The sequence below is a fragment of the Phaenicophaeus curvirostris genome, chromosome 20 (genome assembly GCF_032191515.1).
Source record: "Phaenicophaeus curvirostris isolate KB17595 chromosome 20, BPBGC_Pcur_1.0, whole genome shotgun sequence".
NCBI lineage: Eukaryota > Metazoa > Chordata > Aves > Cuculiformes > Cuculidae > Phaenicophaeus > Phaenicophaeus curvirostris.
The window spans coordinates 11,482,028-11,504,592 of record NC_091411.1 but is presented as its reverse complement, the minus strand read 5'-3'; the positions used below and the strand labels follow the sequence as shown (position 1 = coordinate 11,504,592).

General features: G+C 60.1%; 1 protein-coding gene across 1 annotated transcript in view; it reads right to left on the bottom strand.

Moving 5' to 3' along the window:
• Positions 1-2,555: 2,555 nt before the first annotated feature.
• PTGS1 (prostaglandin-endoperoxide synthase 1) overlaps positions 2,556-22,565 on the bottom strand; it is a 200,637-nt gene continuing 180,627 nt past the window's right edge. The window contains exons 2-11 of the mRNA XM_069873555.1: positions 14,488-14,583; positions 9,208-9,324; positions 8,923-9,063; positions 8,117-8,260; positions 7,585-7,766; positions 7,410-7,493; positions 6,816-7,062; positions 5,962-6,248; positions 5,048-5,195; positions 2,556-4,684 (exon numbers count right to left, since the gene is read on the bottom strand). Coding sequence (XP_069729656.1) covers positions 4,329-4,684; positions 5,048-5,195; positions 5,962-6,248; positions 6,816-7,062; positions 7,410-7,493; positions 7,585-7,766; positions 8,117-8,260; positions 8,923-9,063; positions 9,208-9,324; positions 14,488-14,575 — 1,794 coding nt within the window. The 5' untranslated portion in view covers positions 14,576-14,583 and the 3' untranslated portion in view covers positions 2,556-4,328. The remainder of the gene's footprint in view (positions 4,685-5,047; positions 5,196-5,961; positions 6,249-6,815; positions 7,063-7,409; positions 7,494-7,584; positions 7,767-8,116; positions 8,261-8,922; positions 9,064-9,207; positions 9,325-14,487; positions 14,584-22,565) is intronic.

Sequence of the window (22,565 nt, the reverse complement as noted above, 5' to 3'; positions counted from 1 at the left end):
GACGTAACGTATCTGTCTTTGCTGTCTGTCCTTTCTTTGTCCCACTTTCTATCTGCAGCTTCTCAAGTGCAGGACGAATGTGTGGACGTGGCCGCAGTGGGTCTGGCCCTTCCCGCAGGTAGTGGCTCTCTGGCCGGTCGGCTTTGGTTCATGTGAGACACCCTGCAGATCAAGAAGGTACCTGGACCCAGTCTAAGTCATCTCTGTGTTGTTTTTCATCTTCAAGAAGTACTATAAATAGAAGTTGAAAAGAAGCACTTGTCGGGTAGGTTGTGTTGCCTCTGGGAAATGTTTTGTTTTGGAAAAAGCAGCCTCCTGCTAAGAGGGCAGCTCTAAACGGCTGGTTTTACAGGAGGGTATAATCCTGCACTGGGAGAGAGGAGTGTAAAATCACCTGAGTTTGTCCACGTCTCATGATGTTCCAAGATGAAAAGCAGAATGCAAATGCACAAGGAAACACAGCCGGCTGCTTGGCAAGGGCAGGGATGAAATCACGGGATGAGCTTAACTCAGGCATTTAATCACGGTGCTGGTCCAGGTGACGGGCAATAAGGGACAAGATTGAGAAAAGAAAAGTTTAGATTGTTTTTTTTTGACCTCCAATCTGCTCCTTTCTCAAACGTTCTTTGTATGCCTTTGTTGAAAATCCAAACAAACGTTTCTGTGCAGTTGCTGGCGTGACTCACGCTGCGCAGGGGCCTGCTGGGGCAGTCTCGGGGGAGCCCAGGGGACGGGCTGTCTTTACATTCAGCCTCAGGACCCTGCTTATTTTTGCCACTGTGGGGTTTAGATGACTTTACAGTCTGGATCTTGATGGGGTGTGGGACTGGAGGGGTGTGGGCTGCTTGGAGAAGGAAACCCTGGAGCAGCTGCAGTCGGGCTGCAACCTCTGCCCCTTTCTCCCTAAGCGTAGGGGCCACTTTGCATGAAAGAGCGTTGCAAAGAATGGGTCTTTCTTGTTCTGTGTGCTCTGGTCAGTAATCTGCTCAGTGAATCATTGCTTAAGAGGTCGCACAACCACAGACAGATGTTTTCACTGTTGCTGCTCGCACTGCACGAAGGCCATTCTCCTGTCCCTGCAGGGAGAAGCTGCAGCTGGGCTCCTAGGAGGTGCTTGTTTAAAAAATCAGACGACGTACCATGAGCTGCGTTTTCCAAGAGCCAGAACAGAGGGTAGGTCTGGCAGCGCTCGCCTCTGGGCCATCCCCAGGGCTCGGAATGGCAGGGGATGCTCGGAGCCCTGGCCTTTGTTGGGTGATGCTGGTGGAGGCATCAGGCTAAACACAATGTTTAGGTGCAAACTACTGCCTTCTTCCTTAGACGTGGCTGTGGCGTCGTGGTGGACAAGGTGGTGGTGATGGGAGCAATTTCTGCAAGACCAGCAAAGGAACCGCAAGGGCTCAGCAGTGCTGAGCTAGGGAAAGCTCCATGGGCCGCGCTGTGTGTCCCCAGGCTCAGCTGGGATGCTGTTGGTTGGTATGTGTTAGTCCTAAAAAGAGAACATTTCCAAGCTTTCCATGCTAGCAGAAGGGTGAGGTGCAGGAGGGAGATGTCTGCTGTGCTGTGTGGGAGCTGGTGGGGTGGCTGGAAGAGACGTCAGGTTGGCCGGTGTTGGCTCAGCTGAGCGAGCTCCCGGTGAAAGATCCCTCCTTGGAGGCAGAGAGCACCCTGACAGCCCTCTGTGTGCCTGATGGGCTGTCATACGCTTATCAGTTGGTACCAAAAGAGCGCTGGCAGCCTTTGATAGCTACAAACAAACCCAGGATGCTTGTGGTCTAATTGAAACAGGCTGAGCCTTTAGCCAGATGAAGGTGAAGGATGCTCGAGGCTGGAGCAGCTCAGAACAGTCACACAGACATTCTGGGATTGTGCTGGGACACGGGGCACGTGGATCCCAGTGTGGATCTGAGACACACTGATGGTCTTTGGATGATGTCTTGCGAGGTGTGGGAAGAGAAGGGGAAAGGGAACTGCAGGATGGGGAAGGACTCTGTGCTCCTCTTGGCTTGCTACTTGGCACTTCTGCTCCACGTGGCGCTGCGGGATGCACAGAGCAGTGGGACTGGGGTGTGTACATGCCTGGATGGCTGGGCAGGGCAACCAGGCGAGGATGCAGCAAGCAAACCTGCCTGCTGGGCCTCTGCGTGCCGCTACGAAACTAAAGTCTGGATGATACGCTGGTAAAACCATCTCATTTCTGAAGGGTTAAAGAGAGGAGTGGGAAGGGTCTTGCCTTGGGGGTCTCTGCTTGCAGATGTTCCCTTGCTGTGATGCCCTCCCAAAGCATCTCCACCATGGCACCAGCTCTTTCAGTCTCCCTGATTTAAATTTCTGTGCTGACTCCCTGTAACTGGTTTCATTATTGCTTGGAAGCGCCTCATAAACTCCCTCTTGAGGAATTTGGATCATGACGTACTTGGTTGATCAGGGATAAAAAAAATCAGCTGGTGTGACCACTAATGATTGAAACTTGCAGGGCAGAAGGTGGGACATCACCGCAGTGTCATTCCCTCCCCAAATGGCCAGTTCCCCCATCCATCCTCACCGGCGGAGAGTACAGAGAGCGCTGTGTCTACCTGGCTGTATCTACCTGGAGAGATCACCTCTGTCGTCCTCCTCTCCCCTGCCTGCCCCATTCCTAACGTGCTGCCTGGTCCCAGGTTTCAGGGCACCATCCTGGATCAGGACTTCATGCCCTGGTTCTCCTCCTCTCCCAGGGCTTTGTGTGAGAACCATGTGAGCAGGGTCCAGCCGGGAGCCACGCAGCCCACACGGCCTCGTGCCATGAAGCCACCTCGCTGGGTGGAAGCCCAGCCGGGACGGAGCAGAAGCCCATGAGCCCCTTCTCCGGCTCAGCACGGGCAGAAACCACAGCCGGCTGCGGCTCTTTCATGCCTATGAAATACCTGGCCAGCAAGATTGATGTGTGGATAGATTTTATGTGACAGAAATACATGTTGTGGGGGGTAAGCGCTGTGTCAGCAGCGGAGCGGCGCAGGGCTCTGGAGCGGCAGTGGCTGGAAGGCAGCGTAGCTCAAACCTTCCCAGGAGACCCCGGCTCTGAGACCCCCCCGCTGAGGCAGTTCTTGAGGAGGGTTGCTCTGTTCATTGCTTGATGCAGTTGGCAATGACGCCGCACAGTGCCGGTGACCGCGGCACAGCCCAGCGGGGCCACCAGCACCGCCCCGGAGACTCCTCTCCCCCAGCTCCTGCTGCCTCCCCAGCATCCTGCGCTCTCGCAGGGCCTGGCGCTGGCGAGACAGCTTGGGAACTGGCTGGAGAAAACGAGATTTAAAACCTTTTAATATTCTCAAGCCCCGGGATCTGATGGGGATCAAGGTCAGCGAGAGTGGCTGCCAGATAGCACATCGTTGTGTCGGTGAGGGCTGACATCCACGTGTGTTTCTGGAGCGGGACGGAAGTGGGCTCCGTGTGCCTCGGGGACGTGCTGTTCGCTGCGCTGTTGCTGCAGGGAAGTGTAGTGATCGTGGGGTGGAAGAGACTTCACTGCTGTGTGCGCGCGGAGGTGGCGTCTTGCTCCGAGCAGCCCTGCTCAGGGGGCTGGCGGGGCTGCCGGGGTCCCGGACGGCAGGTGGGGATGCGGGAGGCCTGGCCTGCTGCTTGCCCCCTGCTCTCCTCCTGCAGAGATGGTGCTTTGGTTCCTTCTCGGCTGTGTCTCGGCCATGCCCGTGTGCTGGGCACGCTGGGGTGGACGGTCCAGAACGGCTGCAGGAGAAGTGGATCGGGGCAGGTTTCTCCCGCAAGCTCAGTCACCAGTGGGACAGCGTGAACGCTTACGGCGCGTCCTCCCCATCCCCTCAGTGTGCCGCCTCCTCTGTCCCTCCCGGGGAGCTCAGCGCCTTAACCGGGTGCAGCAGAGGAGGACGGCGAGGGCTCCCTGGGCTCTGCTGTCCCGAGCAGGGAAGCCCTGTGGAAGAAAAGCTGCTCGTGGCCCGGTGCTGGAAAGCAGCAGAGGTGGCAGGTGACGAAGCGCAGGGGAGTCCAGAGCATCCTGAAGAGCTGGGTGTCCTCTGGGGAACTCCAGAGCTGGCTTAGCAGAAGGTAGGAGCTAGCAAGAGAGCTGGGTCTGCTGAGGACAGTGGTGGCAGCCACACACCTGAGGCGCTCGAGCTTCTCCCAGCGCTGGCACCAGCCTCTCCTCGAAGAGGTGGAGGGGAGGACGCCCGGGATGGGACCATCTGCTGTCCTGCTTCTGCTTGACCCAGGTGGGCAGGTCCCTGCGTCCCTGCTGCTCTCTGAAGTAAGGGATGGGACGTTCAGTGCCGGGCTGGCCCTGATGGTCTGTCCCTGGGCAGGTTCTCCTGGTGCTAGAGCTCCTCAGATCGTCCTCCACCCCGAGAGCTGCCTCTTTCCTCAGCGTCCGGCACGCGGAACGCCACGTATGGGCACTTCTTCACGTTGAGGCACACGAGTTTCTTGAGCGATGCTGTCTTAACGATCTCAAAGCCGGTTGCTCCGCCGAAAGTACTGGGTTTCCAGTACTCTGGGGAGCAGATGGGGTTCCCGAAAAGCCCCTTCAGGGAAAAGGGAGATCCGATCTCCACCATGCTTTCTCCAAACATTCCGCCGGGTTGGGGTTTCTCAAGCAGCAAGCCTGGATAAAACTCCAGAGCATCAATGTCTCCATACAGTTCTTGCAGCTCTGCTGCCTTCTCTTCTTCCCCTGCATCAAGGGAAAATCGGAGGGCTTTAGCGAGGGAATCGCCCCCGGGAAGGACGGGCCGTGCTGCGGGCAGTGGGAACGCGACGGCTCCCCAGCGCGGGCAGCGAGCCCAGCGCCCAGGGCAGGCGCTGCCCTCTGCACCGCTCGCCCAGCCTCTTAGGAGAGAGGATTCTTGCCACCAGGGCACCAGCCCTGCCCACCCTGGGTGAGGGTCAGCCCCGGCGAGGCTGCGATGGGCAGGAGTGGCCGCTCGGCAGGACGAGCGCAGCAGCAAGGGGGCATCTCCTGGTCTCGCACCTCGCCTGCAGGCACGGGGCATCTGTGCTGCCCCAGCGAAGCCCCGAGAGCTCCTGCAGCCCTTACCTGTCAGCTCCTGGAAGGACTTGTAGGGCTTCATGCCAAACCTCTTCCGATACTCGTTAAACGGCTGTAGCCTCAGCTGCCGGGACTCCTTGATGACCCCAACGGCCACTTTGAGGACGTTAGTGTTGATGGTTTGTCCCCCACCGATCTGGAGGGCGAGAGCAGAAGGAGGAGGTCGTGTAAGGCACGAGGCAGGCACGAGGCTGCACCGGCTTCTGCTCGAGGGGAGCCGCCACGCCAAAGCATCTGTGTCCTGGGCTTGGTGTCGGGGAGACCAGCGCGTTATTGCAGCAGGGAGGAGAGGGGAATCGCTGGACGTTGCCAAAAGCTTGGGTTAAAGCCAGCCCTATTCCAGCACGGATCAGGGAATAGTGCAGGAGAAGCCCTGGATGGACGGTGACCCACCAGCCTGGGAGAAGGAGAGGTTACAGGGGTCCAGGGTCGCAGGGAGGACCTGCGCACCCAGACAGCAGCAGGTCTGTGCCTCAGCCTTGCTGCCTTGCACAGGAAAAGGCAGTCAGAAAGGCAGATGGGATCGCTTGGAGGAAAACATCCATGTGATGGCAGCAAAGAACAGTGCCAGACAAGCTGCTCCAGTGCCCAGGCTCTCCACAGGCTGTGCCAGGAGGCCCCAGCTTTACCAGCCAGCTTCCCGCAGGCTCCTGGCATCTCCACGGTGTTTACTACAGAGTTCCAAGAAAAAGCAAACGGAGCTGCCAAGGCCCAGCCTGGCTCTGGTGCTCGTGTGGAGGACTCAGGACGTGCTGCCCTGGGTCGAAGACAGGCAACACCATGGATCAGCGCTTTGCATCATCTAAGAACGACAGCGCAGCGGTGTCCACCTGCGTGGTACCACCAGCATCCCTCCCAGGTCCCACAGCCCCGGCACCGCGGAGAAGGGAGCAGGACCTTACCCTTCCTGCGATCTGTTTGGAAAAGGACTCCACCAGTGCCTCCACGCCGTAGTCCATGAGCATGGAGGTGTTGTAGAGGAACTGCTCGTAGCTGTACTCTTCCCCCTGGACGATGAAGGAGTCGGGCATCAGCCCGTGCCAGTGATAGAGCTGGTTGAACTCCACTGCGATGCGATTCCGGTACTGGAACTGCGTCCCAAACAGCAGCTCAGGGTCGAACTTCAGGTTGAAAAAGTACCCGCTGAGGTGCTGGACGTAGTCCTCAATGACGATCTTGATGGTCTCCCCTGCGCAGGAGGCAAGAGAAGCAGCCGTCAGCAGGAGGAGATACCAGCTCTGTACCCCGAGATGCTACCCCCGTGCTATGGCAGCAGATCCCAGCACCCACCCAGCACCTTCCTGACCATGGTTGAGTTCGCGGGGAACTTTCCAGTGAATTATTTCTTCGCTAGCCAAGGTCAGTCTGCCAAAAGTGAAACGGTTCCAGAGGAAGCTGACCCCGAGATGCTTCTTGGAGACCATGTGGTGACATGGGTCTCTTCTGGATTTTGATGAAGAATTACATTTCTTGAGATTGTAGTGAATTTATAATAGAACACTAAAATGAAATTATTCAAAACTATGAAAAAATGATCACAAATGAAGCTGTTTGATGGATGAAAGCCAATTATTGCTACACAGACCAAAGCTAACGATCCCAGAAGGCTGCCAGAGAAACTCATCCAGCCTCTAAAGCCAGACTGGCCACCACCCTCAAACAGGGAGCAAGCAACACCCAGATCCTTGGGGCTCGCCCGGGGAGGGGGACGCGGGGCTCCGTGGTGCCTGTGCCCTGGAGCAGCACCCGTTCTCACCGATGAGGATGAGACGAGCCGTCTGGAAGAGCTGCTCGTCGCTCCAGGTGGGATGCTCCCGTCTCAGTATGTCGCAGACGCGGTTGTGCTCGCGCAGCCAGAGCGTGCTGTACACGCAGAGCCCCGGCAGCAGCCCAAACACCTCCTGCCCCATCGCCAGCTGCTTCTCCTTGGGGATGGCAGGCGGGTAGACCATGTGGACCGGAGCATCGGTGACTGCGGGGGGGTACACCTCTCCATCCACCACCTTGGGGAGACAAGAATGGGATGGCAGAAAGGGTGGAGGGAGGAAACCACGCCGGTGAAAGCCTGCCCAGCTGGGACCTGCCTCCCTTCGGGCACCACAGCCGCTCTCCTGCGAGCAGTGAGCAGGATGGAAACATCCCCTTCACACAGCCCCAGCCGCAGGACGCTTGCTGCTGTCAGAACAGCTCGACCCCAAACCTCCAGCAGCCGCTGCAGGGAGCTGGCAGAGCTCTGGCTGGGGGCTCCGGGTGCTCCCTGGGGTCTCTGGCCTGGGCTGCAGATGGGGGTGGGTTTCAGACAACCCTGCAGCGCAGGGCTGAGACACGATGCAGTCGCGCCAGGTGGTACCTGGAATTTCAGCTTCCCATCCCTGAAGAGACGCAGCTGGTGCTGCCGCTGCAGGTTGTCCCCGTACAAGTGCCCAAGATCCACCTGCCAAGACAGCAGAGCGCTCAGGACCCGGCGAAAGGCAGAGCGTGCCCGAGCCCCTCCTCGCTCCCTGCCTGCCCGGAGTGCCCCTCACCCCGTGCCCGAGCGCTTTGGTGAAGCCGCGTCCCATCTTTCCAGAAGTCTTGAAGAACTGGTGGGTGAAATGCTGGGCAAAGAAGGCAAACATCAGGTTGGTGCCTCTGGGATCGGCTTCAAACTTGTGCCGTAGCAGGAAACTCTCTGCCAGGAGCTGGGGATCGGGCAGCTGCTGCTTCCCTGTGGAGGATGGAGGTTGAGGGTGGATGCCCCAGGCTGGCGCGCTGGGCAGCGGCGCTGGCTGAGGGGCGGCTGGGGAGCAGTGCTGGGTCTGCTGCAGCCCCAGGCACCGACTCCTCTGCGCAGACACCTTACAGCCCCTTCCAGCAGGCCAGGACGTGCCCCAGCAGCTCAGCCAGAGCTGTCCCAGCAGCGTTTTAGGTACCATTGAGCTCCTCATGCCCGTGGGGCTGGCACGGACAGGACAGCGGTAGCACATGGCACTGCCAGCGGTGCCCTGCAGACACTGAGCATTGATGCTGCACCGAGTATGGCCCTGGGGTGCTGGTCCCACCAGGCCAGCCTCGTACCTTTGGTCCCCATGGGCGTCGGGCAGTCGTCCGGCACGGGTGGGAGGATGCGCGTGTAGTAGCTGACGTTGGCGTAGGCTTCCCAGCTGATGTAGCCATAGTCAGAGTTGAAGGTGGGGGGGCTGGGGATGAGATTGGCACGAACTGCAAGGAGACGGGGAGGTCACCACCGCGGGACCTGGGCACGGGGACCCTGCCTGCCCGCTCACTGCTGCCGGACACCCTCCCCTTCCACCCCGAGACCCAGAAAGGGAACGGCAGCAGAGGCACGCGGGCATCCTGGGCTTTGCTCTGAGACTTTAAAAGGCTGCAATTCCCTGCAGGAGAGGAGGGCTTGTGCTGATGCACCAAGCGGGTTCCTGTGTGATGAATGCCTTGACGACCACACAGAAATGGCAAAACCAACAGCCGGAGCCTTGTGAACGATGTCGCTATAGCTCCAAGGGCTGGAACCTAAATATTTATACAAAGTGATGGATGTGGGGACATAAATAACGAGCACCAGCTCCATTATTTCCACAGGCTGCTTTCCGTGCGGCTGCTGAGGAGCCCTTTGGCCTGGGAAGCTCAGCGTGCCAAGAGCCGCTCGTGTTTTCTCGCTGGCTGGCAGCCCAGCGCGCGGCTGCGGACGCACGGGCAGCCCACCCTGGGCAGGGTGATGGGTGACAATCTCCTGGGGTCTCCTGGTGAGGTGGCTCAAGCCCAGTGCCCATCACTGCAGCCAGGCCACCCCCACCCACGCCTCTGATGATGCTCAGGGGTTCCCCGAGTCCTGCTGCGCCCCAAGACCCGCTCCAACCCCTCACCTGTGAGCACAACCCGCATGAGCGTGTCCCTGATGAAGGTTCTGTTGATGATGTCCCAAAACCACCTGAACTGGGTTAGGATGAAGTGGTAGAAGGCAGGACTGGGCTTCAGCAGGTTGTGGAGACGCGTCCAGAGCTCGGCTGGGGGAGACAGAGACAGACCAGGCAAATCACTCGCCCCGCTAACGAAGGCAACTAATGGCCCCAGCCCACCCCCATATTGCTGCTTCGGGCACCGGGTGCCACCCCAGGGCCCCGTGGGTCCTTTGAGCAGGAGGGACTTACGGGAGGTGCAGTTGTCCCCGGAGTATCCCGTCCTCGTGCAGTCGCACTCATACCCTTCCAGGCCGACCCTCACGCACACCCCTTGGTTCTGGCAGGGGAAATGGCAACAGGGATTCACTGCGGGGAGAGAGAGGGATGTCACCATCCAGCCACAGTGTCCCCGCAGGGTGTGCCCCGGCGTCCCCTGAGATCGGGTGCTGTGATGCCACCTGAGCCTGGTCCCCGAGTCCAGCCCCGATGAGCGCAGTCCCGGCCATCACAATATCAGATATTAGTGCTCAGCTTTTCCTTGACCTTCCCAGGGAGGTATTTTGGGCAAGAGCACCGCTTCGGCACCGTCCCTCCTTCCTTGTGGGTGTTAGCCGTGCCTGAAACACCCGGGGTCACCACAGCAGCCGCCTGCGCCCCACAGCCACGCACCCACAGATGCTCCTGTGCCCCTGGAGCTCCGGTGTGGGGTGACGCCGTGCCAATGCAGGACCAGCGTTAATAATAATAGAAATTGTCGGGGCTGAAGTTTGCTTTGGCAAGCGGCTCCTCTGCCCTCGCCGCCCTGAGCGGGTGGAAGGGCTGAGCGCTGGGCTCTGTGCCCCAGCTCCTGCCCAGCCCTTTCCTCCGCCGCCTTCGCCCCAGCTGCAGGCGTGAGATAAGGGCCCCTTCCCGCTTGTCCCACGCGGCGGATCCCACTGGACACAGCGGGAGCGGGGCAGCACTGCCGCCAAGTCCCTGCTGAGAGAACCTTTGCGCCAGGAGAATAAAAGTGCCAAGGACGCCAGCCACACCGGGACGCTCGGTGCTCGGGGACAGGAGTGACACCTGCACGGCGCTCGGCTCCGGTGCCATCGGCTGTGGGGATGGGCAGCACACCTGGAGCGAAAGCCGTCCCTGTGCCTGGTGTCACAGCCCATGGAAGAAGCCTCCCAGGTCCATGAGCTGCTCCGCGCGCTCCTCCAGGCTCGCCAGCCCCCGCCAGACCTGATTCAATTCTGCTGGAATTTGGGAGCAGGTTCCAGCACTGAGGCTGAGATACGAACATGTCGAATAGAAACCACATTTTTTCCACAGGAAATTTCAGCTAAAAATTAACATCTTTGAAAAGTAAAGCTAATTTTGCACAGCTACTCATTCCCCACTCCGCTGCCGGCTCAGGGCAGGGCAGGGGCTGCCCAGGGCTCTGCCTGGCTGCGTCCAGCCCTGCGACCCCAAACCCCTCACGTCACAGGGACCGGCTTGCAAAAACACACTCAGCTCCCAGACTCCCTTTCATCTCAGGTCTTTTTATGTATCCAGACGCTATGACAGACCCAAGCGGGAAGCAGCAGGCAGATTCTTATTTATCTCAGACAAATTAAGGTCAGACCACCCGTTCGGTTTGTTGCAAGACGGGATCGTTTGCAAAGGAGGCTGTGTTGTGGCACAGCTGGAGCATCCTCTGGGATGTTCCTGCATGGGTAGCTCTGCACCTGAATCCCCTGCGGACTTTGCAAGCACCAAAAAGAGCAGTGCTGGGTATGCCTGGTGCTGCCTGGGGGCTGCAGGGCTGCTCATGCGGCCATGGGGCTGGGAGGATGCTCCGTGCTGCAGGCTCTGGCACCATCTCTGCAGCTGACATGGGGAGTCAGGAGCAATTCCCTTCGCCGCGGCACACGGCTCGATGTCTCATGGCACGTCACGGCCCAGCACTCCTCCGAGGCACATTTGGCACCGTGCCGGGCTCGGACGAGCTGGCTCCTCGCGGGGGTCACAGCGCTGTCAGTGCCGCGGGGTCCCAGAGGTGGGGTGGGAGCAGCATGTTCCAGCCAAGAGGGTGGGAGCGTGACGGAGCGTGTCCCAGCCCGCGACAGCAACCCCTTCGCGTCCTTTCGGAGCCTCCTTCCCACGGCAGCTCGTGCCTCTCCCCACCCCGGCCAGGAATCCTGCGCCGGCTCTGCCAGGGCGGTTCCAGGTGTGGGGAAAGCTGCAGCCAGGCTCCGTGCTGGAGCTCGGCCCCCTCCGTGACTGCAGAGCTGGGGAACACACTCCAACACCACTAAAAGATGCCAGATTTTGGGGACAACATCCGTTCTGCGAGCTGCAGCCAACGCAACCTGGGGTGAATCACGGCCCGGCTGGAGCCAGGCTTGCTTGGTAGGACATGGCTCTGCAGCCACAGGCATGATGAAAGGCGATGAAAGGCTTACGCACTTGTTTTCCTCATTCAAGGAGGTTTCCTCGGGCCCACGAGCTGCTCGCAGCACACAGACTGCAGCCAGATTGTCATCTGCAAGCACTTGCGGTGGCACCGTGCACAGGAGCAGCGTGCCAGGGCCGCGGCCGCGTGCCACACGGCGCCTGGCGATGCCCTGTCCTGCGCCCCAGCCAGCCTGTGGGGCTCGAGGACACGCGGTGGGGCTGGACGAGGGGTCATGCAGCCCCAGGGCTCACAGGTTCTCCTCTGCAGCCCACGTGGAAGCTGCGCCGGGAGGAGGTGGGTGACCACGGGCGATGGAAACAAGCAAGGATCAGAAGCGGCTGTGCCAGAGGTACCTGTTCGCCCTCACTCAGCAGCGGCTGCGCCCTCTCTGCCCCACGGCTGGAGCTCAGGTGCTGCTGAACCTCCCGTGTGCCAGAGGCTGAGGCAGCGTGAGCACCCAGAGAGGATGGAGTGGCCGTGGAGAGGACTGTTAGGTTTATTTTGCAAGAATGTTTGTACAAAACTACACCCCTGAAGGCAAGCCAGCAGCCAAGGCAATATCTGCAGGGGAAAACAGAGAAATACCATGGGACCAGCTTGGCTCTGCTCACAGCCGGAGGAAAAGTCTGCAGAGGCAAACATCATGGCTCGGAGCCAAGGTGCAGCCAGCAAGGAGTCAAGAAGAAATGCCCTAAGCAGCAAACATCAAGTGAGCAGGAGATCCCAGCCTCAGCCCAACATCCTGTTATTTGGTCTTTGAGAGCAGATCCAAAGGTTAGATTAGGGCTGTGGAGCTCCCAGTGCAGCGCTGGGGAGGAGCAGAGGCTCTGCTGACAGCACCTCAGGGCACAGTGCAGCTCCCCTAATTCCTCAACCAGATCTCTCCCTCCTAATTAAGCTTGGAACAGAGCCATCCTTTCATGTATATCCCAGGTATCTTCTTTTTTTTCCTCCCCCTGCACAGAGAAATTCGCTTTGATGCAGGCGAGCCGAAGTCAGCTCCAGGGATGGGTCACGGCTGCAGCATCCCAGCGTGTGTCTGTCCCAGCTGCTTTGGGCATGTGGGTCCCCCGTGGGCCTCTAGAATATGTCCTATGCCCAGCAGGACACACAGATGCTGCTCCCAGCTGTCCTCAGTCTCCAGGAGGAGCTTCTCGGGTAGACGAGACCCATGCTGGGAGGAAGAACCAGAAGACGCTGTCTCTTGCTGGGCCCCACCACTCATGTTCCAGCCCAGCGGGAGCCCCGCTGAGGGGTGCAGCTCACCTGCCTGCACTGCATTTGCTGAGGACGTTACTTTAGTGAGGAACTGTACATCCCGACAAGTGCCACGAGCTCTTCTCTGCAAGGTCATTTCACAGAACGGAGATCGGAGTCAATGCCCCACCAAGGACCTGTAGGAAACAACACTGCAGGGGCTGGGGATGAAGCTGACGGGGTCTGAGATGTGGTTTTGTTTTGCAACACACTCTGTGGGTGCCTCCCATAAGCAGCGTTATCCTCAACACCCCTGGGTGCTCAGGCAGCCTGAGCCCATCGCAGCCGTGCCAACGCGAGGGAAAGTGCTGCAGCGTGTTTGCTATCCCTGCCCCATCCCTGGGGGGGTTCAGGGCCAGGCTGGATGGGCTTGGAGCGCCTGATCCAGTAGGTGGGACTTGATGGGCTTTGAGGCCCCTTCCAACACAAACCATTCCACGATTCTCTCATTCTCTGTGAGCCAGGGAACTAAACAACAGCTTAGGCCACCACTGCAGTCCCTGCTGCTCCCAGCTCTCCATCTTCACCAGTTTCACCTGATATATGTTTGGGGAGAGTGGGAAAGGGTCCTGGCTGCCGGCATTCAGGGATATCGCCCCCGTTTCTTTTGGGAAGCCCCATCCCAGCCGGGGGGCTGCAGGGAGCAGCTGGCTGCTGGCCTCAGCTCAGTGCCAGGTCCCGTCCATCCGCAGGGGCTGGCGGTGGGCTTGGCAGGCCCCCAGCCCTGTCGTGCGCCCGCGGCCACGCTCTGACCAGCGATTGCTCCTCCAGACCCTGCGTGTGGTCCTCGCTGCGGGAGGTAAAGGGGAAGTTTGCTTTTTCCTAGGCTGTTTTGCTCCCCGTTCAGGCGTGACGGGTCAAACCCTGCAGCTCCAGGTGCTGCAGGGACCCTGCCTCGCCCCTTGTCCTTGGAGTCCTGTGCCCGGGGACCCTCTTGCTGCCCTGCTCGGCGGCGGGGGGCGAGGGAAAGAATCTGTGGGGTGCAAACCCATCCTGCAGTGCCGGGCAGGGGCTCGGGCAAACACCCCAAACTCACCCGGAGACTGCCCCATGTCCCTTGAGACTTGGGGGTCTGGTACTGACCCTCCGGGACCAGCTCCCTCTGCATCCATCCCAGCACCGAACCCTCTGGGAGCAGGTCCTCCTGCATACCCTGGTACCAGACCCTCCAGGAGCATCTCCCCCTGCATCCATCCCAGTACCGGACCCTCCAGGAACATCTCCCTCTGCATCCCCCAGTACCGAACCCTCTGGGACCAGCTTCCCCTGCATCCATCCCAGCACTGGACCCTCTGGGAGCATCTCCCCCTGCATCCACTGGTACCGGACCCTCCGGGAACAGGTTCTCCTGCATCTCCTGGTACCGGACCCTCTGGGACCAGGTTCTCCTGCATCCCCTGGTACCGGACTCTCCGGGACCAGGTTCTCCTGCATCCCCTGGTACCAGACCCTCCGGGACCAGATTCTCCTGCATCCCCTCCCCCATCTCCCAGTACCGGACCCTCTGGGACCATCTTCTCCTGCATCCCCGGGTACCGGACCCTCCGGGACCAGCTCACCCTGCATCCCCTGATACCGGACCCTCCGGGACCAGCTTCCCCTGCATCCCCCGGTACCGGACCCTCGGGGACCAGTTTCTCCTGCATCCCCTGGTACCGGACCCTCCGGGACCAGCTCCCCCTGCATCCCCGCATACCGGACCCCCCCCGGCGCAGGATGCTGCCGCTCCCCCGGTACCGGGTGCCCCGGGGCAGGGTCCCGCCTCTCTCCCCGGGCCCCCCCCCGGTGCCGGACGCCCCCGGTGCGGGTTGTGGCGGTGACCCCGCGGTCCCGGCTCCCCCTCCCCGTACCGGAGCGGTGGGTGGCGGCGCTCCCCGCGGCGCAGAGCAGCACGGCGTGGGCGAGCAGCAGCCCCGGGGCTCGGCACCCGCCGCCCATGGCGAGAGAGGCAGCTCCTCGCTCCGCAGCTCCCGCCGGAGCCGCCCCCGCCGCGCCCCGCCCGCCCCCGCGGGCCGCCCCGACGCCGGAGCCCCCCGACCGCGCACGGCCCCCCCCGCCCCCGGCAGCCCCTAATCCACGCATCCCTGGGCCCTGATCCCCAGCATCCCTGTGCCCTGATCCCCACATCCCTATATCCTAATCCCCACATCCCCAGCATCCCTGTGCTCTAACCCCACATCCCCAGCATCCCTATACCCTAATCCCCGCATCCATATGCCCTAATCCCCAGCATCCCTATGCCCTAACCCCACATCCCCAGCATCCCTATGCCCTAATCCCCACATCCCCAGCATCCCTATGCCCTAATCCCCACACTCCCAGCATCCCTATACCCTAATCCCCACATCCCCAGCTTCCCTATACCCTAATCCCCACATCCCCAGCTTCCCTATATCCTAATCCCCGCATCACCAGCATCCCTATACCCTAATCACCACATCCCCAGCATCCCTATACCGTAATCCTCACATCCCCAGCATCCCTATACCCTAATCCTCACATCCCCAGCATCCCTATGCCCTAATCCCCTGCATCCCTATGCCCTAATCCTCACATCCCCAGCATCCCTATGCCCTAATCCCCACATCCCCAGCATCCCTATACCCTAATCCTCACATCCCCAGCATCCCTATGCCCTAATCCCCAGCATCCCTATGCCCTAATCCCCACATCCCCAGCACCCCTATGCCCATCCCCTGACCCACACCCCCCGTGACTGGATCCCGGTGCCCCAGGTGCCCGGTCACAGCTCGGGGAGCAGCGTGGCCGTGGGCTGTGGGCCCAGCTCAGCTCCCTTGGAGCCGCTGCGGGAGGCTGCGCAGGCAGCACTGGGCGGCTGGTGCCAGGAGCCGCCAGCAGCCACAAAAACTTAGTTTATCAGTGAAACCATCGCAGGGTGTTTCCTGCCCGGCTGGCAGCACGGACAGGATCGGGCCAGCCCAGCCCAGGCTGGCACCAGCCACCCCGCAGGGGAACGTGTGGGACCAGGAGAGGCTCTGAGGAGGCGACAGCCTGACAGGCTGTGGATATGTGGGTCACTCTGTGGGTCACTCTGTGGGTCACTCTGTGAGGCTGTGTATCACTCTGTGGGGCTGTGGGTCACTCTGTGGATCTGTGGGTCACTCTGTGGGTCTATGGGTCACTCTGTGGATCTGTGGGTCACTCCGCGGGTCTATGGATCACTCTGTGGGGCTGTGGGTCACTCTGCGGGTCTATGGATCACTCTGTGGGGCTGTGGGTCACTCTGTGGATCGCTCTGTGGATCTGTGGGTCACTCTGTGGGTCTATGGATCACTCTGTGGGTCACTATGTAGGTCTGTGGGTCGCTATGTGGGTCTGTGGGTCGCTATGTGGGTCTGTGGGTCACTCTGCGGGGCTCCCTGTCTTCCAGCAGCAGGGAGGGAGCGTCGCTGCAGGAGAAGCAGACTCCACAGAGGTCCAAAAGGGAACTGGGGCCTCGCGTCCAGCTTCAGAGGACAAACGCAACAGCTGGGACACAAAGATGAGCTCAGCAGGCTGTGGATGTGCTCTCACAGGGTGGGGACACGGCCTCCCTCCCCAGTGCTGGAAATGAGGAGCAGGTTTTGCTGTCCCCATGCAGCGGGTGCGTTCAGCGTGTGCCCCAGCCAGGGCTGGTCCTGCCTGCCCCGCTGGGCACCGCGGACACAGCCCCTCGCCCCGTCCCCCTGCCTCTGAGACAAGCAGCAGCCGAGCCCCAGGGGTGGGCACCAAACACAACCCCACGGGAAGCTGGCGGCTCGACACCCACGGAAGGGCTTCAGCAGGGCGTCGGGATGATTTTGGGGTGGTGGCACGAGGAATGGTGCCAAAGAGTGGCTGGGCAGAGCCCGTCGCGGCTGCCTGGTGCCCGCGCCCTGCAGGTGGCAGAAGGGGCGCAGGGCCAGGTCCCCCCACCTGCTGCTGCCACCAGCCCCACAGGAGCCCAGCGGTTCACCCTGAGCTGCGTGTTTTCCCTCTGCATCCCCACAGGCAGCACTTCCATCCCCAGCTCCAGCCTCTCCCCTCTCTCCGGGTGCCTGGAGCTGTTGGTGGCACCTCTGGGACCTGCTGGAGCCCAGCTGCCCCGCGTCACCCTGGGCCAGCCCGGTGGCCTCTGGGGATGTCCCAGCTCCACGATCCCTCCTGCGCTCGCAGCTCCGCTCCTGCCTTCTCGTCAGGTTTTAATAATGATTTGCTCGCACGATACGGAAACGATTGCAACAGCGCCCGGGCGGGCTGCCCCGCCAGGAGCTTCGAGGGGCGGCCGAGGGGCTGTGTGGAGGGGCTGCCCCCAGGCTGCGGGGCGAGGGAGGGGGCAGCTGCAGTGCCAGGGGTGGCCCAGCCACCCTCTGCACCCCCAGGCACCTCGCTCTGGGTTCTCCCGGGTTTCCCCCACTCACATCCCATGTTTTCCCCACTCACATCCCAGGTTTCCCACAATCACATCCCAGTTTTCTCCACTCACATCCCAGGTTTCCCACAATCACATCCCAGGTTCCCCATACTCACACCCTGGGTATCCCACACTCCCATCCCAGTTTTCCCCACTCCCACCCGAGGTACTGCACATGCACATCCCAGGCTTCCCCCACTCACATCCCAGGTTCCCCACAATCACATCCCAGTTTTCCGCACTCACATCCCAGGTTTCCCTACTCACATCCCAGGCTTCCCCCACTCACATCCCAGGTTCCCCACAATCACATCCCAGTTTTCCGCACTCACATCCCAGGTTTCCCCCACTCACATCCCGGTTTTCCCCACACTCCCATCCCAGGTACTGCACATGCACATCCCAGGAATCCCATATGCACATCCCGGGTTTCCCCCACTCACATCCCAGGCTCTCCACACTCACATCCCAGATTTCCCACATGCACATCCCAGGTTCCCCATACTCACACCCTGGGTATCCCACACCCACATCCAGGTTTCCCACACTCACATCCCGGGTTTCCCCACTCCCATCCCGGGTTTCCCCCACTCCCACCCCGGGTACCCCTCGCTCCCATCCCGGTGCTGCGGGCTCGGGTGCCGCCTCCCTCCTCCTCCCGGGGGGAGGCAGCACCGCACCGTCTATGGCAGCACCGTCCGTGGCAGCACCGGGAGGCGGCGCTGGGACCGAGAAGCAAAACCCTCCGATTTTTCCACCTTAAGGTTAAGGAGCTACTGGTGAGGAGCGTCCCCGGCAGCCCCAGGTTCCTCAGCCCAGCCCAGCAGCACCGCAGATGCTGGTGGCTGATAACCACTCACGGGACACCGGTCTGGTCCATCCCACCCCACCCTGGGCTCAGGGGGCTGTGAGGATGCTCAGCCGAGCGGAGTATCGGTTGGGTGGCCTGGGGAGCAAAGCTGATGGCCAAGCAGGGCTGGTGGCCCCTTCCCCAGCTCCACCGGGCACACAGCAGAGGATCCAGCGTTCCCTCTGCTTGGGGAGCTGACAGACGCTGTTTGGGGGGGCTACAAATCAGAGCTGAAAAGCCGGGGCTGGACAGGCTGTCTGGGAACTCGTAACCTGAGCCCCAGGAAAGGAGGACTCAGGAAAGCGCTTTCAGCAATCATATTCATCATCTTCAGCTCAGACTCATTAGGCTCGCGCAGCCCCGCCAGTGCCAACGCCTCCCGCACGCAGATAGACCCGCCGGCCCAGACAAATAAACGCTTCCAGCTTCCCGCTGGATGCCGCAGGTCAGGGAGCATCTGCTGTCGATTACCCACGGTGTAGGGTTCCCCGGCCACGCTCGACGGCACCGGGCACCGAGGTGGTTGCCGTGCTCTGGCTCTCCTGCCCAGCTCTGCCCCGGCCACAGGGCAGCTCGGCCACAACCACAGCTCCTGCCATCTGAGGGGCCTCCTGGCTCGCCCTCCTCTGCTCCTGGGGCAGGGGGCACGGGCGCAGCCAAGGGGGCACGATATCAGCCTCTCGTTGGAGGGGAAGAGCAGCCCTGTGCCACCCGCGCCTTGAACTCCTCCAAGCTGGTGCAGCAGGGCTCCCTGCTCCCTGGGAATGGGCAGGGGGGCTGGGACAACAGGTTTGGAACCGTCCCGGCCGAGGGTCCTGCAGAGCAGCCACCTCACCCGGCACTGGGAATCGCATCAGGGCTGCGCATCGCCGTGTGGCACTGGTCACCGTGCCTGTAGACCCTAGCGACCCAACACCCCTGCAGCAAAACATCCCCATCTTGAGGTTCTAGTGGAGGGAAGCCAAGGGACTCTCCATCAGGTTCAGGTCTAAATTGGAACAGACCGTGGAGGCCCATAGGTGGGGTTGGGAAGGACCCCAGGGTCTGAGCACCCATCCTGAGTGGTGGCAGCCTCGCCGAGCGCCGCGGTGGAACAGGCATGGCCAGCTCCGCTCACCCCGCGGCTCTCCGGGGCAGCTGCGTTTCCGCTCCTCGGGGCTCAACCTGGCCTGGATGTCCTTAATTGCCCAAAGGTCAGGATCCCAGAGCCCAGGGGCACGTGTTGGAGGGACCCCGGGCAGGAACCCGACACGGACGCGAGTCAGTCGGGATCAACGCTGGGGGCCAGGAAATTGCAACGGACACGAACCTAAATACACCGCGCGGCTCCCCAGGTAATCAGGGCCCAGCCAGATTCCGGCTGACAGCTTAAATGCCTTAATTCCTCGTCCGCTGCGGTTCGAGGGGGTCCCGCGTGCTGCGGGCTTCTCCCAACCGGTCTCCGAGCTGGAGGTTTGTCTGTAATTGGAGGCACGTTGCATTCCCCTGAAAATAGCCAGGTCCCAGCGGAGGGGGGCTGCGGGAAGGCAGCAATTTCCTTATGGAATTATTTACCTGATTAGAGAGTTTATTTTATCAAAATTGTTTCAGAATGGGCCGCTCGGTGCGTCCAGCACGGGGAGCTCCCCCGTTGGGCTGAGGCCTGGAGACAGGTAATTTGTGTGGCTAATGGGACTAATCCTCCAGGCAATTATACCAATAGATTTCATGGCTGCAAAGTGCTCTGCTCCCATTAATTAAAAATCTGTTAAGAAGATTAGCACATAAAGGTATCAAAAGAAACCCAAGAGTTTCTTTCCCCACCGGCCTCTGAAGGCGAGTGTGGGAGTGCTGGATTGCTCGCATTAGCACAAAAATTGTTCATTTCAAGGTAAGGGCTTCGCATCCAGAGTAACCGCTGACAGTTTTCCCCTGACTTCGCTGCCAAGAGGTCCTTTATGTTTAATTACAGTTCGTTTAAATTAGCCCTGATTGTTTGCACGGAGCGTTAGTTTAAATCTATCTTGAACGTGTGCTTCCCTCGTGCCCTGTCGATGCGGAGGGAGGAGAGCAGCCTCTGGGTGAGCCCTGTGCCCCGGCGGGTGCCCCTGCCAGGGGACGATGCTCAGGGCTGACCAGGGGGAGATGGGGGCCCAGGAGGGTCCGAACTCAGCATCCGCTCATCAAGCTGGTCGTATCGAGGCAGGAGGTGGGGATGAAGGTACCCACCACCATCGGGGATGATGCTACCCATCACCAGCAGGATGATGGTTCCCACCACCAGGAGGGATGATGATGGTGCCCACCACCAGCGAGGACTCAGCTGCCAAACACAGCTCTGCAGCGGCTGCCTTGGGCACCTCGGTGGTGGTGCTGGTCTCTCCATCCCCTGCGCCCCACGGGCTCCCATCCCTGTGCCAGCGCTGCCGCCCTGCTCAGCCTCACGCCCGGTGCCACCGCTCCTGGCCTTTGTCCACAGACACCGAGCAAAACAAAAGCAAATTCCCCCAGCAGCTGAAGGTGCCATTTTTACGGCTCTGAACAAGGAAGTATTTTTTTTGATCTCTTAAAAATCCCGAATATTATCTGACAGTTTATCTTGTTTCTCCGCATCCATGTCTTTGCGGCAACGCCAGCTCATTTACATGTGTATTGCGCCTGCCTCCACGGGTGCTGAGGTCAATTGAAACTCAAGAAAAGAGGAGAAATTTATGCAAAACTGTTGATTGCATTTGTATGTAATGAAATCATCCAATATTCATCTGACTATAGACTCTAATCTGAAAGGAGAAGTGAAGGACATAAGAGTCACTGGAAAGCAATAATGAGCTTCTGTAGTGATTAAAAAAGCACTTGAGCTTTCTGAAAATCCAGCCAGAAATCGTGTCTAATCAACACGGAATATAGGAGGCAGAGATTACATTGATACATTTTGCAAAGCTCACTGTTGAAAATGTATGCGAGCTGTAAACTCTGACATGCCATCCATGGTCTGTTTTATACAAATCCGGGCGGCACACAATCAGCGCCCGGGCTCGTCCCTGGCACAAAGCAATCTCGGTGTCTCTGCTCGATGACTCACAAGGAGCGCAATCACATCTATTTTGAAGAGCAATGTTGGTTTTTAACTATATCGAGAGCTTCCAGCTTCCTCAGAGTTTTTCCTTACTTTTGCCTCCGCTTTGCTTTCCCTGGCGGGCGCGGGGCTCAGCCCGGGAGGAGCTGGGAAGCCAGTGCCTGCCTTGGACACTTTCCCGACCCCCTCGGGGTGGCTGCCCCGGTTTGGTGGCTTGGAGCAAAGCGGAGTGTCCCGGTGGAGCCGAGCTTGGGTGTCTGGGCAGCCCTAGAGGGGTGCGAGGCTCTTCCCCAGGGCGCGATGAGTGGGGATGTGCAGAGGGGCGCCCCGTGTGCCCCCTCGGGGGCCACCGACCCATGGCAGCGCTCGCCAGGTGGGAACCTGATGGTGCCTGAGGCCACACGTGGCGTTGGAAGGGAGCTCCTGGCCGGTGCAGCAAGGTGTGCGGAACCCAGAGCACAGCTCGAGGTGGCCTGGCCACGGCTTCTCTCTCACCGCTGCTGGCATCTGTTGCCAAAGCCAAACCGTTTGGCAGCATCACCGAAATCAGATCCGTGTTACATCCAGCCCAACCACTTTCTGGCCCGCAGTCCCTTTCCCTCCTGGGTTATTTGTTGCAGCTGGAGCTCCTTCCCCACCCGCCAACAGCATCAGCTGCAGCTTCTTATCAGCTCTGGGTGCAATCCAGGCTGGAACCAAGTGAGAGGTTCCTGCTGCTGCTGCTCGAGGAAGCTTTTGGAGCAGGTCTCGTGTCGCAGATCCTGCTGTGGAGGTGATTTGTGCAGCGAATGGGAAGGTGGGACCCGTCCAGAGCCCCCTGTGTGTGCCAGCCAGCTGTGGTCACAGTGAGTGTCTGTCCTCTCTTCTCCTGGGTGGTTTATAGTGCTCATCGGGCACCCACGCTGTGGCCGTGGCAGCCAGGGGGGCGCTTCTCCAGCAGCCGGCTGTGTGTGGGTGCTGCCCTGGTCCTGTGTCCCTGGAAGGTGCTGGGGTGGGAGCTGGTGCTGTTGTCTATTTGTTGTGGTGTAAGAGGAGGGCACGAGTGGAACAGGCTGTAGCTCACGGCTCTGTGGGCTCACGTGCTGCTTGTACCAGGGGGGAGAGCAGGATGGACGGTGGTGGCACAGCTCCGTGGGCTCACGTGCTGCTGGCACCCAGGGGGAGAGCGGTGGGTGCCGCTGCTGCTCCTGGCTGCTGCGGAGCACAAGGGGGTGAGGTGAGGACTCAAGGAAATGGGCTCCCAAAGCCGTGGGCCCGTCAGCTGTGGTTGCTCAGAAAGCAGGCCTTTGCTTTTCTACATGTTTAAAAGCTGTTTTTGCACCTGGATTTGCCTCCCCAGCGTGGCCAGCCCCGGGACAGGCGGCTCCATCCCCAGCCCAGAGCTGGTGCAGTTTTACCACTAGGTTTTAATTCATGTGAGGTGGAGCGAGATGGTATAGGATAAGGAATAACAGTAAATACTTGGGAAATTCCTCAAGCTCTTCCAACCTAGGCTGTTGCTTGGGATGCTGAGGCTGTGACAGCAGCAGCAAAAAAAGCCTGGTTGATAAATGTCAAAAGAAATCCAGCAATCAGCTGAAAGCAATTTACCGAGCCATGTAACCGCCCTGGGCTCGCCATTTTCCTTTAT